The following is a 13,345-nucleotide window of genomic DNA, read 5'->3' as shown; positions in this document are numbered from 1 at the left end:
AAAATGTATTTGAAGTTTTATGTAAGGCAAAACCAACAGATAACCCTCTGTAACAAAAGTTTTGACATGCAAATCTTAGCAAGAAATGTATGTCGACACAACTTACAACCTTCTGACAACCCTTAGCTGAAAAATAAAATGCAATTGTATTAGAAGACAAAATTCAAAATATTGGCCTGAGCCAACAAGAAGGTAACCAACCACTGCTTTAGCTTTGAAAGCTACAAAAGACACCCATAAAAATCCACCAATGGGATCAGCAGTGTGGTGTCACATGACCCAGAGAAAAATGGCTTTATGCATCAACAACTCTCCAGCTCCATGTCACACGGCAAAAATGAGCCAATCGGGTCCTCGCCAGACTCTACAGATTGCCTTCCCAAACCCTGAAGAAAAAAAAGTCAAAAAGTAAAATAGTCTCCAAACCCAAGAAAAGTAAGAAAAATAGGTGAAAGAGGAAAAAAGCACCGTAGAAACTTTATCAAAAAAGTGGTTGTTTGGGCTTTTTTGTAGAGGTACAGGAGAGGAAAGCAAATAGAAGAAATGGAAAAAAAATAGTTTGCAAAGATAGAAAGAATTCTTTGGGAGAAAAAAGCAGAGAGGAGGCAATGTTGTCTTCAGCATGCCTGCGTGATTCCACAGCATCTGTGCATATTTTTGTGCTGAACAAGAACAGCTAAGGGGGAAAAAATGCTTGGTTGTTTTAGTTGGACAAAAAGAGGGACACATGATTCGCTATGGTCAAAAAGAAAACAAAAATGAACGTAAAAATATAGTTTGGAAAAAAAAAAATTGTCATTGGATATGCTTATTTGAGCCAGGGCAAGCATATCACAACTGAGCTAAACGGGCTCTCGAAACGAGAATACAAAGGAGTAATTAAAGCATAGACGAAATGATGAAGTACAAATTTAGTCAACAAAATAGGACAAATAAGAAGGGTGGTCCATATGAACGGAATGAGATCTGATCTTGGTTAACAGGACAAAAATGGAGGTGATTCGGGTGAATGGATGGGTTGACAGCAGGAATGAATTTGTATTATTTTCATTCTGTGAACGTCAGTTCAGCACTCTTACCTCTTATTGGTGTACCACCTGGGTGGATAATATGAATGCAAATAAGATTAGAAAGAAGAAGCATTAGTACGAGTAGATAGAGGCTGGGGGCTTTGGAAGAAGAATCAAATTAGATTTAACAGGGTATGTAAATAAAGGTACTACAGGACAGAGAAAGGAGAGAGAAAGAGAGTAAAGAGAGGAAGAACTTTTCTGTACTCTACTGGCAAAAAAGACAGGATTCATCATAGAAAAATCATAGGTCAGAGAGAAGAACTTGTACAGTGATGTACCACAGGGGAGGTACCATTTTGGAAGTGGCAATGGCTTCTGAAGATCATCTACTGAAGGGAAAGACTTTAAGGACTTGTATATGAGATTGAGAGCAGACCTTGATCTGATCTAGGCAGAGCTGGTCACCTCCCTAAAGCTCGTGAACTATCCATACCTAAGGTGCTGGCTTTAAAAGATTAAGTGAGTAAGTGAGTGAGGAACAGACATGTGAGGACAGATAATTACTCATGTCAGTATATGACACTACTAAGCTAAAATTTGGTGATTATAATCTCAAGATAAAGTGATACTATAGCTGGCAGTGGTGGGACACTTGAACACCGTGAGGGTAAGGGAGGAGTGTGTGTCTCTAGTGATAGCCCTGAAACTAAACTATCTGTTAGTAAAATGCATGCCATGCATTTTAATAGTTGTTGGAACATGGAAATTAGTGGGGGTGATGTGTGCTTTAGAGCTAAGCACTTACCAAAGGATTCTGTAGATTTAAAAATATAGAGAGAAGAAAGACAGCATAAGAATATGATTATATTCTTTAAGTTTAGTTAACAAGGTTTCGTTAATGCTTTAGCAACTCTACGTGAATCAAAGTCGCAGGTTAGAAATAAGGGTTAATTTGACACAGATCTACTGAAAACAAGTCAGCAAGGAAGTCAGGTTAACATGATGATTTAACAAAGGACAGTTGTGAAATCTGTGAAGACAGGTGGTCAAACAGACAAGACTTAAAATCTGAGTTATGTTATTGTGTTTTTGTTAGCTGGCACAAAGAGCTGCAAGCTATGGTAGCATTTTTTTAAGAAATAGAAGAATTTCTTTTTTTGAGAAATTGAAATCAAACTGGGGATACTGGAGTGGATGGGCTTATTGGGGTGTCTCACAGGCAAATAAAAACAAGCCTTGCATCGAAACATTAAAGCAGGGGCTACAAAGTTAAAGAATTGAAGGGGAAAGGGACAAGCTTTATGAAGATTTCTGCACTACTGTGGCTGATTTAGAATTCATTGTTATTCTTTAACCCAAAAAATAGCTCTAAAACAAAGCAAAATTCTATTCTAGGACAAATACCCACAAACAAGATTTAATTTGCTTTTCTGCATCCTGTTTTGAGATTATGTACACTCTTTTGGAGGTTCTGAATGAAGCCAAATGTTAAATCTTAATTGTAAAAAAAGAAAAAAAAACGACATAAGAAATGAAGTAAATGGTTATAAAAATACTGCACCAATGCAGTGGAAAGTAAGTCAACACAAAATGCCAAAATAATTTCTTGTAAAAAGTCACAGCAGTGAGCAATGACAACAGAAGTTAGGGTGTAAGCCAGCAAACACAGAGGGATCAATCCCAACAGCCCATGACAACACTGGAAGACGAGGGGAGACGCACGTACTGTACAGACAACACACAACAGGGCCGTACATAGAGTAGAGAACAGGAAATAGTAGAAACAATGCCATTACCTACAAAATAAAAAGCAAAATGAGAAATTCAATTATGGGAAGAAGAAGAGGATGAAAGGACAGAGGATATAAGAAGGGGAACACATCAGATAAAAGAAAACAAGAAAGAGGACTCCCCGTTTGGTGAGTGAGTTTTTAGCAGAGGGAACCTACCTGATCTGAGTTGTTTAATTCGTCCATTGTTGTTGGTAGTATTGACAGGGAGGAAGTCTTTGAACCAGGAGATGTCTGGGTCAGGGTTGCCGCTGGCAGCACATAGCATGGTGGCAGTGCGTGTTCGCTCCACCACTTTCAGCTGTGGGCCCATGTCTATGGTGGGGAAACCAGGGGGCAGCTGGTCCTCTGGAAACAGGTGGGAGACATTGTGGCAGAGGTCAGACTGAGTATGTCAAGGGTCTTTATTAAAGCTTGTGTGAGTGAAGGCGAGATCCCATGGAAACTGCAGTGAAAAAGTCTGCATAGCTTTAGAATAAGGTCTGAAGACAAGCTTTAGCCAAATGTAATTGTTAATGTGCAACAGACTGTGTTCTTAGTGGTTTCTGCTTTTTCTGTTGCACTTTTTTTCCATTTGCTGCTGAAGTTACCTTATATTAGTCTGATGGTAATAGTGAGACTGAAGACTGAAGCTTGTTTGGTGTCTGCTGGCAAATACACTTTCAATGGTGAGTGAATGTGTTTAAATAAAGTAGGATATGCATTAAAAACACCTTTTTTCTTGAATTGCAATTTGAGTGGAAGCTGGGAAAACAGCTAGTTTGAATCATACAAACTGAGTATAATTTAATATGGTGAGCTTGACAGATGCTGGCAGAACGATTTTGACATAGCTAGATGAGGTATAACTCCCTGTTTGAGTCTTTATGGAAAGCTAAACTAAACCTCTCCCTGAGGTAATATCATGTGACACTTTTTATGCCAGAATATGTTGATATGAAAACGGTATTATTGTTATCATATAACTCTGTGCAAACAAGCTAATAAATGCATTTTCCAAAGTGTCAAACTCTTTCTGTTGTGATGGAAGAGACGGCAAGCAGCGACAATGGCTACAAATCCATTCGGGAGAGGTGGAGCTTTGATGTTCTTTGATGATGGCAGGTGGCTTTGCTGTGCTGTCTTGTTCCCGCCTGTGTCTCAATTTTGTGACTGAACAAGGGCGGGCTACGTCTTGCTGCCGTTTGAGATGTGAAAAAAAGATAACTCGCAGTGCACTTTGCTCCACATATGTTCTTTTAGTAAAACAAAGAAAAACAAAGCCTGAAGCAGCTTTATCTGAAGCTCACCACTCTGAAGAAGATGTATTTCTGGCTTGCAGAAAATAAGGATTTCTGAGAGGCTGCAGATTGGAATATTAGACCATAAGAGTCTTGTTTGCAAATTGCCTGCCTCTCTGTAGTGTTAGCCAAGTGTTAACCTGCAAAACAAGAACTGCTTATTTTCAATTCCAGCAAGGTTTATCTGCACCTTCAAGTCTTCCTTTTCCTACTGTGAAATCGCTAATTAATGTCTTCCGTTGCTTTCGTAAACGCCACTGTTTTGGAAACTATTTCTCCATTAAATTTTCACGAGGCGTCATCAGTTTGGAAACAGCTTTGAGATGCCATTGCCTACATGCTGTAGAACGTCAAACATGGCTACCTTCCAACAGTGCCTTTGGGTATCTGGCATGAGCAACCACCTCCATGGATAAATCTTCTCAGCAATAAGACTGTATTATAAATGAGTGACTTCAGACTGAACTGAAAAACTTTCCAATGCATCCCCGTGTCCCTGCCTGAACTGATGTGTGATGGATGACTTTACGTTTTCATTTATTACTTTATTAAAGACGCACACGGGTCCAAATTATGAAAACAAGAGAATAGGGGAGGGAACAAACAAACAAAAAGAAACATTGTTTTTCAGCTTTTTCAACTGGTTTACTCATTTTTAATCCCATATATGGCATCCAATACTTTTAAAGATGGCCATTTTATTGGCTGTTATTTATAAAAGACATCTTGGCCTATGTATCCTTATGGTCCATTTCTGCAACTCCTTTACATGATGAACAGCATGCTATTTGTTCCTTTTATTATCCATTAAGGCAACGAGAGATCCAGCGTTACGCTTGTTAAAAGTTTGTAGGTGTCTGGCATTGTGTTTGCTTGCTGTTGGCACAAAACTGCTGCTCATTAAAAACAACAAGCACTTAGTTAATTCCCCTCAGACATACAGCGGCCATATTTAATTCACATCATAATTATGTGGGAAAGTTGAGCTGAAGGACAGGACAAATTTTAGGAAAACAGCTTTCTCCCACTATTAATTTCAGATTATTTTAGTTTATATGGTTACAGATGGTCTATTCGAGTGGTATTTTTGGACTATTTTTTCTTAAATTATCACATTAACTTCTAATGAGATGGTCTTCAAAAGGTACTGGCTTTGTTTCAGTGCTGTTAAAAGGTGATAAGGTACTTAATAAATATTTTATCTGTGAATATTGTGTTAAACTATGAACAGACTTTTTGTGTTTTGGCAAACATAAACAACACAAGGGTTTAAAGACTGCCCAGTTGTAAAACTGTTTTTTGTTTTTTTATCCTGATAGTTTATATCTGATGTCCAAGGATTAAAAGAATAGTTTTAAAGAAACTGTACAGTTAATTCAAACAGTGAGAGACAAAGAGGAGGGGAAATTAATTAATTGTACAAGGTAGCTCCTGTCCAAGCTCCCTCCAGCCTGTTCAAGGTCGAACAGACAATTAGTTGATTCCACAGTGAGTCAAAAGTATACCTGATCAAACACAATAGCCAGAAGCAAGCCTACAAGCATAGATGTGTGTTGACTATAGTAATTGGATGTTACAATCCATGCGAACTAAAGAGAAACTCTTGTTAAATCACATCGAGTTCTAAAACAAAGAATTTGAGAGATCATAATTGAGGTGTCCTCTTCATGCAGCAGCATGTGATGTATCTAGTTATTCAGTTCTGTGGAGAAAAGGAAAACACCGAGGGATAAAATCATTTTTAAAAAGCCAATGGTGTGACCTCAGTATTCAAGATAGCTTTTAAAAAACAGGAGCCTGTATCTATGCCTGATTTACAACAGAGATTAACTTCAGAATTTTCTATGAAAACAAAACAAAAAAGGAAAGTGTTGAAATCAAGTGAACAAGAGGCACACTTCCCAAACCCATCTATAGAAGGAGTTTTTACATGAAACTGGCCTGTAATTTCAGCCAAGGCAGCTGATATGACTCAAGACACTGCATTTAAAATGAATGATCTGTTCCAGGGGATCCTGGCCTTTTGAATGCATTGTCACTTTACCCCGAAATGCAATTCACAGCTGCTTTGTAAACTCATGCTCATTGAAAATTGCCATAAAGTCTTGACATCAGCGGCATGGTATCTGAAAACTTTTCTCACACAGATCTTGTGATTGAGATAAAATAAACAAGTATTTTGGTGTTCTCACAGCTTTGAGCTGTACTCTCATTTATTTCACAGTGAAGTGAATTACCATTGTGACAATAAACAAAGGGACGGAAATTGAACACATCTGGTAGCTCGTGCTGTGATTAACAACTCACGTCAACAGAGCTGCAGCGGCATTGTCCTTAGAAGGCCAAGAGACTCAAATGAAATCAGATTAATCACTGTTTAATCACATATGTACGTTTTTGGAGAACTTGGATTATTGACAAAGCATTAAAAGTAAGATTGAAATAATTAATCAAGCTGCGACCAAGTGGCTGGATGTTTTTCTTGTGTGCTACGTTTGCATTTTCACCAACAATCTTAAGGCTGGTTTGCAACTTAAATAAGTTGTCACCAAGGGGCTACTTCATTAAGACCACTTCAGGAGCCCTGAGCTGCTTTTTAATAAGAGCGGTAAATTGGAAAAGTGAGGTGTACTTAAAGTTATTTGTTTTTGAATGTTTTGGATGGGGTTAACCAGTTTTCTCCAGGCTAAGAAGAGGCTTTCAGGAGATGACCGTGACCATTCATGAGAGTAAACACAATTGTTTTGCAATCAGTAAAGGTAGTGAGTCTGTGTTGACTTATTTGACAAAATCCATGCATGTTCAGGTGGATTCTGAAATATGCCTCTTAAATCTATATATCTGATAGCCTATATAAAGTAAAAAGTGAAAGTATTTGACAAGGATACGAATCATAATTTCTCTTCCAGTGTCAAACTAGATGTTGTTTTACTCTTTGGAGGATGCTAAAATGGCTGATACCCTGGTTGATACACCACAGGCTATATGACCTTAACATATAATGGAAAGATACCCTGTGAATATATATGTAAGTAATTAGCGAAAGCTGGGATTACTTGAAAAAAAAAATAGAAAGAGTTCTTGCGTAGTTGCTTCCTTATTCTACCTCGCTGAGGACTGCAATCTCAAGGACACTAAAGACAAGGGCAGTTTCTGCTTTATAGACCCATACTGTATATTCAACAATGGATCTACACACTAAATGAGATGGAAGGGAAAGAAATGCTGAAGTCACCTTCTAAAGAAGTGCTGAGCACTGGTGCTTGATATAAAAAAGACTCCCAATGACAATTTGCACACATTAGCTACTGCCAGGCTATCAGGCCATATGAGTGTATAGTGCCAAGTATTGGATGAGTATAAAAAGGACATTGGCTCAGAAAGTACTTCAGTGAGCAGATTTTTCCAGAAGACATAAGGCCGTTGGACATAAACTCACCCCATTAGCAGATTATATCTATTGATCACTCGCACAAAATATGAGCATAAGTGAAATCACATTTTCCTTGTATGACAACAGTGGGCATTGCAATTTCCAAAATGTTGCTGAAGTGCAGCAATAAATTCTGCACAATTTGGCAACCTAACACTGTTGTCACCAACATGCACAGACTCGGTTCAAAGTAAACCACAAACCTATTGTATCATAAGTGTGGTGACTAACTCACGCAATATATACATCTAATACTTATATTAAATAGCCTTAACAGATTGAGGTATTCAGCTGTTAACACATTTCCTTATTTAGTGCTACACTGTGGCAGTTACACTCTGCTGCAGGGTGCATCGAGCTTGATGTTTATAAGGCATTACAAGGCTAATGCAGTTACATACATGGAGCGGAATTCATTAAAAACACGGGGTAAGCAGATACAAGGTGTCTGCCTCAGTTCGACCCACATTCAAATGTTGACAGCTGTGTGACACAGACATGGGTACAGACATAAAAATTTAAAGCCTATTTTTTTCTCCTACTAAGTACCTTCATTAGCTCACTAGAAATATAAACATAGCACGGTCAACCTTTTTTTTTTTTTTTTTGGGTTGGCAGTGAGTTAAAGTTGACACATACTGATGCTCTGCTAATGTATTTGAGCTTATTGTAGAACAAACTGGAAAGCTTCTTTATCAAATATATTAAGATTTACACAGTGGGCTGTGCGGATGTCTAAAAAGATGTTCTCGGAATAAAGAGAACTTCCTTTTTTCAGGATGTAACCCAAAGGAATATAATAGCCAGGAAATGAAGTGCAAATATTAAGTCACATTGATTACATGAGCTATGGATAATCTTTTATCACACTAAAAACAAACTAGGCTCCAAAAATAATCCAGTTAGACTGTTGCACCAAAGGCTCGGTTTCCAAGTGAAACCATGAAAACATAAACCTTCTGGTCACATTCTGGCTTTAGTACTGTGGTTGCTGCACAAGGATTGGATTTGGTCCGACCTTTTTCTCACCAAGCGGAACAAGACTTTTCACCCCATGGTTGAGGTTATTCTTCAGGGAAAGTCCCTGCAGGCCATAATAAGATATATTTGTTGGACCTATTTGAGTGGATACAATCTCCTCAAAGAGGCTGTCACAGGTCACTTGCTGTGGCACAGAGGAGAAAAATGGGTGTCGAGACGTATTGTTGTTTAGAAGTGATCCTGGAAGTGCTGCAATTTAGGCCAGAAGCCAAGTTTGAAACTGTTACATGACATTATGAAATGCTTTTTCCTTTGTACTAATTTTTTTTTTCCCAGCTTGAAATCAGTCTTATTCTCACTGGCTTCTTCTGAAACATACACCAGGAAAAAAAAACAACAAAAAAGGGGGGAAAATCCCTTGCAGTATGACAGCAGTGCTTATTTTTCTCAGCAGCGTGAACCAAACTCATTTTTTCCCACCACCCTATAGCCTATAATTTGAAATTGAGGGACACTGATTAAAGCTCTTTCCACTCAAAAATCCAGGAGAAGTGAGAAAGGAGATCAGAAAGTGCTTATCGTGTTAATCACACAGGTTTTACTGAATACAAGAGCAAATGCATTAGCTTGTCGAGACTGACTGTTTCATAAAGTTTTCAGAGGTTATAAAAAAAGGGAAAAGAAAGCCATGCTCACAATTTTTCTTTTTCTAAAATGAGCTTGTTTATTTAGACCATGTTAACAGAGAAACAATATCTGCTATAATTTGTTCACTTTGTTTCTTTTTTTGCAAGCCGAGTTCATACATCTGCTCAGAGACAACCTGTCCTCTTCAACAAATGTTCTGTTCAGCTCCTGTTCCACTGACATATTCGATTATTATTTTTTTCCTCCTTTGGCATGGGAGAGGGAACTGTTAATTATGCTTTTGTTTTCACACAAACAAAATTACTCAACCAAACGTAAGAGCTCTTGATTAACAAAGGAAGGCAGCAATTCCATTTTGTGCCAATTCTATGACGACATCTGTTCTATTTTTCTCTTTCCCACTCTCTGTTTCATCATTGATTTCTTTGCTCCATTTACAGGGTCCACTTTATGCTGTGGTAAAAAAGTGTACTTCTACAGTTTAGCACCTAATGATTGACAGGTTTTAAATCTGTGCCCACCCTTGACTTTATCAGCTACCCGCAGCTTGGTGGAACAGTCTCAAAGTTGGATCTCCACAGCTTTACTCAACATTCCATCCATCATTCTTCTAATAAATGTTTGCAGAGGAGACTCCACACATTCATTTTTGATCACTGGTTTAGGACAATCTCATTCTCTTTTTTTCCCTCACTTTTCATTGAAAGCTTTACATCCCCTCTCTGGCTTTGCAGCAGCAGTTTGAGTTTTTGAGTGTTACATGGACTGAACTGTATGGAAAGTCCTCACATCTGAGGATATGGTGCTGAACCTTTCCACACTTGTTTCTTCCTTCTAACTTGATTCTATTAAGATATACAAATAACATATTTGTTGTGAAGTCAAATGTCATTGTCTGACTTTCTGTTTCCCATAAGCTACAACACCCCCCCCCCCAAAAAAAAGATTTATGATTTCCATTCCTTGTTGTCGGCAGCCTCGGGACTGTGCACTGAACAGAAACGCAGTAGAACTAGATGTGGTGTAGTTTATTTAAAAAAAAAAAAAGAAAAAAAAAAAAAAAAAGAATACTACTCCATACATATCTCCATTTTCAGAAAATGATTGCCCCAGCACTGCTTTGGGTAGAATACTTGGAATAGTCAAGATGCAAGTGAATGTGATTACCCTTGGCATTTAAGGCATAAAGTAGCGGTCGTGAGGAACTGAGATGTTTAAATTTTTCCTTAATGCCCTCAGAGAATCCAAAGCCTGTATTTATCTCATAGATACATCCCAGTGCTGTTTGGCACATGTGTTGTCCGGTCTAAATAAGATTAGGTTTTACCCGAGAGATTCCTCTGAGCCAGATTCCCCAAATAAGCCTCCTGGCACCTGCATTGGGTAGATATTGCTTAAGTAATCCAATAATGGAAAACAAAATGCTCAGCACTCCCTTGTAGTACTGTGTGGTGTGGGACAAATCTGAAATGTATCCTCCTGCATTGTTTTTACCAGATAAAGGCTGCTGAACTCTGAGTCAACCTTAAAACTGCTTTAAAATATGACCTGTCTTTAGACTGACGTGGTCTATAAGATTGCCGGGACTAGACAAGACTTCTGAGGAGCTCAAAAGTGAAAGCTCACAGAATTATATGTCTCAGGCCACTGTTCAACAGCCTTACTTTAGAAATAGAAATCTAATTGAATGACGTGGCCTAAAGGACACTCAAGTGTAGGTTTGCATATGCATCTCTGCAGGACTTGCAGGTCAAACTACACATTTGTATGTAGCAGACTGCTGGAAAGTTCATGTTTGCTAGGGAAGCTCATGATCCATTCATCTTAACTGAGCATGACTGTGTGTTTCTGTAGTCATTATAAAATCAATGCTGCTCATAGCTTAAAAACAGCATTCAGTCAGTGGTCCCTTGGATTTTCTTTCTTTTTTTTTATCAGTGGGTCTGTGAGAAAGCTTTATGTAAAGACACTTTGAAAAAATCTTGTAGAGTGAGGTTTCAGGTGGAAAAACAATACCCATGACCACATTAGGGCTTTCAGAAATCCAGAAACATATTTTGGCAAAGTGCTCTTCTACTGTATTTTGTGCACAAAATAGCAATTTCATGAGAATCAGTAGTAAAATCTTAGCTGGGCTGAGGAAAATGCGCTTCAGTTTAGCTTAATAGTTGATTCTCCAGGTATAGAGCACAGTAATGAATATTACTGTGAGTATGCCACTTTTGGTTCAAACTGCTAATTTCAATTTATTGTAATACTTTTCAGAGAAACACTCCCAGTCTTTCACAAAGTAGCATTAAGTCTCACTGGCTAGGTACCTCTAAAAGGTTGTTCAGTAATTTGCTGAACAAATACAGTCTCTCTGAGAAAACTGCTTAACACCTGAGGCCTGACAGCAAGGGACCATTGAATATCCACTAAAATTTTATTTTATCCTTGTTGCCTTAAGAAGTGAAGTTGGAATAGGCTGTGAAATACTATCTGGAATGTTCTTTAAAACTCTTGTGGTGATGAATTGGAACAATGCTTAAAGGGAGGAAGGTGAAGGCACAGAAAGCTCTCTAAACCAAAGGTTCATAGCAGTCTGTCTGGTTGAAAAATGGCATCCTCTCCCCCTTTGCCCTGCACTGATTGTTTCTTCCATAAATCCTCTTTGAGATCGTGTAATTAATTGAATGTTGCCTATTTGTCATTAAAAATCCCTCACCTAATGCCTGAGATTATGAGGGAACCATTGTAAAATCAATCTTATTAATCATCAGGCTTTTTCCCCCAGAAAAACCTTCACAGATGAACAATCTGAGCTTTCCTCATTCTAAATGACATTGAAGAACTAGTTCTAAAATTCCTAATTCATCATACTCTGGTCCTAGTAAAATAATTTGTATTCTCTAGTAATTGTGTGGATTGTACTAAGGGAAAAAAAAGCATATCTCACTGTTTATATCCCACAACAACAGAACAAATTTATGTTACCACTTTTCTTTGTTTCTCCGATGTGACTAGCTATATTGTTGATATTCTTGGACCATGTTGAAATGCTTTTGTCTACAACTTGCAGTGCATTTCATAGAAAAGTATTTCCTGGGATTTAAGTTAGAATGTGTACAAAATTTAATGAAAAAGTTTTGGGGTATGATTTTAAAGAGCCTTAAAATGACCCAGCCCAGTGTTTCTCCAAGCCTGCCAACCCCTATAGACATTTTTTATTGCCATCACTGCTGGGGCAGATTGGATCAGCCAAGCGGAGGGCAGGCAACAGAGATGTACACCACTTCTGGCAAGGCGCCCCAACTCTCCGTAGGCCTCATGTCATTCATAAACATGACGGATTAGCTGTGATATTCCTCCATTTACAACATAAGTGAAGGGAGTGGGAGGAAGAGAATGAAAGCAGAGAGGGAGTGTTAGTGTCGGATGCCCCTTAGGGGTGGTGCTAAAATGGATGGGTAAAGAGGGAGATGAAAAGGAGAGATGAAGCAGGAAGGGCGGAGAAGGGGCCTTTCTCTACAGGCCTGGCCGGGCAAGCAGCAAGGCAGGCAGGAAGCCAGGCACAAAGCGCCATTTATGCTCAAATACCCCCTCCCTCTTCTGGTTGCACATCAGCTCAGGCAGATGTACAGCTCTGAGTAAAGATTACCTCAGGCAAAGGTATAAAAGGAGATTTCAAGACCTCCCTTACCTACAGTCCTGTCTTTCACGTTGCCACTGTATTATCCAGTTCATTTGAGACATTAAAGATGCTGTATATTTAGGAGTCACTAAATCTTCCTCTGTCTCCCTTCATCTCTCCCTTCTGTCTTTTGCTCCCTCTTAAGCTATCCACTTTGCATATTCCATTTACTGGTCGTTACCTTGAGCAATGATTCCATTTACTTCCTAAACCCAAGCCCGATTTATTTAGTTTGGGAAGAAAAAACACACACACACAGAAAAAAAAAAACTCTGCTCCTGTCATCTTATTTGCCATCAGCCTTTTTGTTATTAGTAATATTCAGCCGAGGAAGGCGAACACTATTTGACAATGCTTTTATCTATTTGCCAAACACACGCATAAAATGGATGTCATTTGAAGTCTCTCAACTACACAAAATGCATGTTACTTACCTTCCTCTTCTTATTCTCCTTTTTCTAGCTTTTTCTTAACAGTCCTTCAACCCTCATTTGATCCTCTTGAGTGCATTAAACATTCACAAATAA

The 13,345-nt window shown here is 38.5% G+C and overlaps 1 protein-coding gene across 38 annotated transcripts in view; it reads right to left on the bottom strand.

Annotated features, from left to right (window-relative positions):
* The window catches only part of LOC140281575 (receptor-type tyrosine-protein phosphatase delta-like), a 339,321-nt gene that overhangs the window by 42,643 nt on the left and 283,333 nt on the right, over nucleotides 1-13,345 (bottom strand). For 14 of the 38 annotated variants that reach the window (XM_072376025.1, XM_072376027.1, XM_072376054.1 and 11 more), the window contains exons 13-14: nucleotides 2,963-3,151; nucleotides 1,080-1,097 (exon numbers count right to left, since the gene is read on the bottom strand). In XM_072376025.1, coding sequence (XP_072232126.1) covers nucleotides 1,080-1,097; nucleotides 2,963-3,151 — 207 coding nt within the window. Of the gene's footprint in view, nucleotides 1-1,079; nucleotides 1,098-1,818; nucleotides 1,828-2,962; nucleotides 3,152-13,345 lie in introns of all 38 variants that reach the window. The other 24 variants (XM_072376019.1, XM_072376023.1, XM_072376033.1 and 21 more) reach the window with 2 other exon arrangements.

Source organism: Leuresthes tenuis, unplaced genomic scaffold, assembly GCF_036924035.1.
Source record: "Leuresthes tenuis unplaced genomic scaffold, fLeuTen1.0.hap1 SCAF_22, whole genome shotgun sequence".
NCBI classification, from domain to species: domain Eukaryota; kingdom Metazoa; phylum Chordata; class Actinopteri; order Atheriniformes; family Atherinopsidae; genus Leuresthes; species Leuresthes tenuis.
This window is presented reverse-complemented; position numbering and strand designations above follow the sequence as displayed.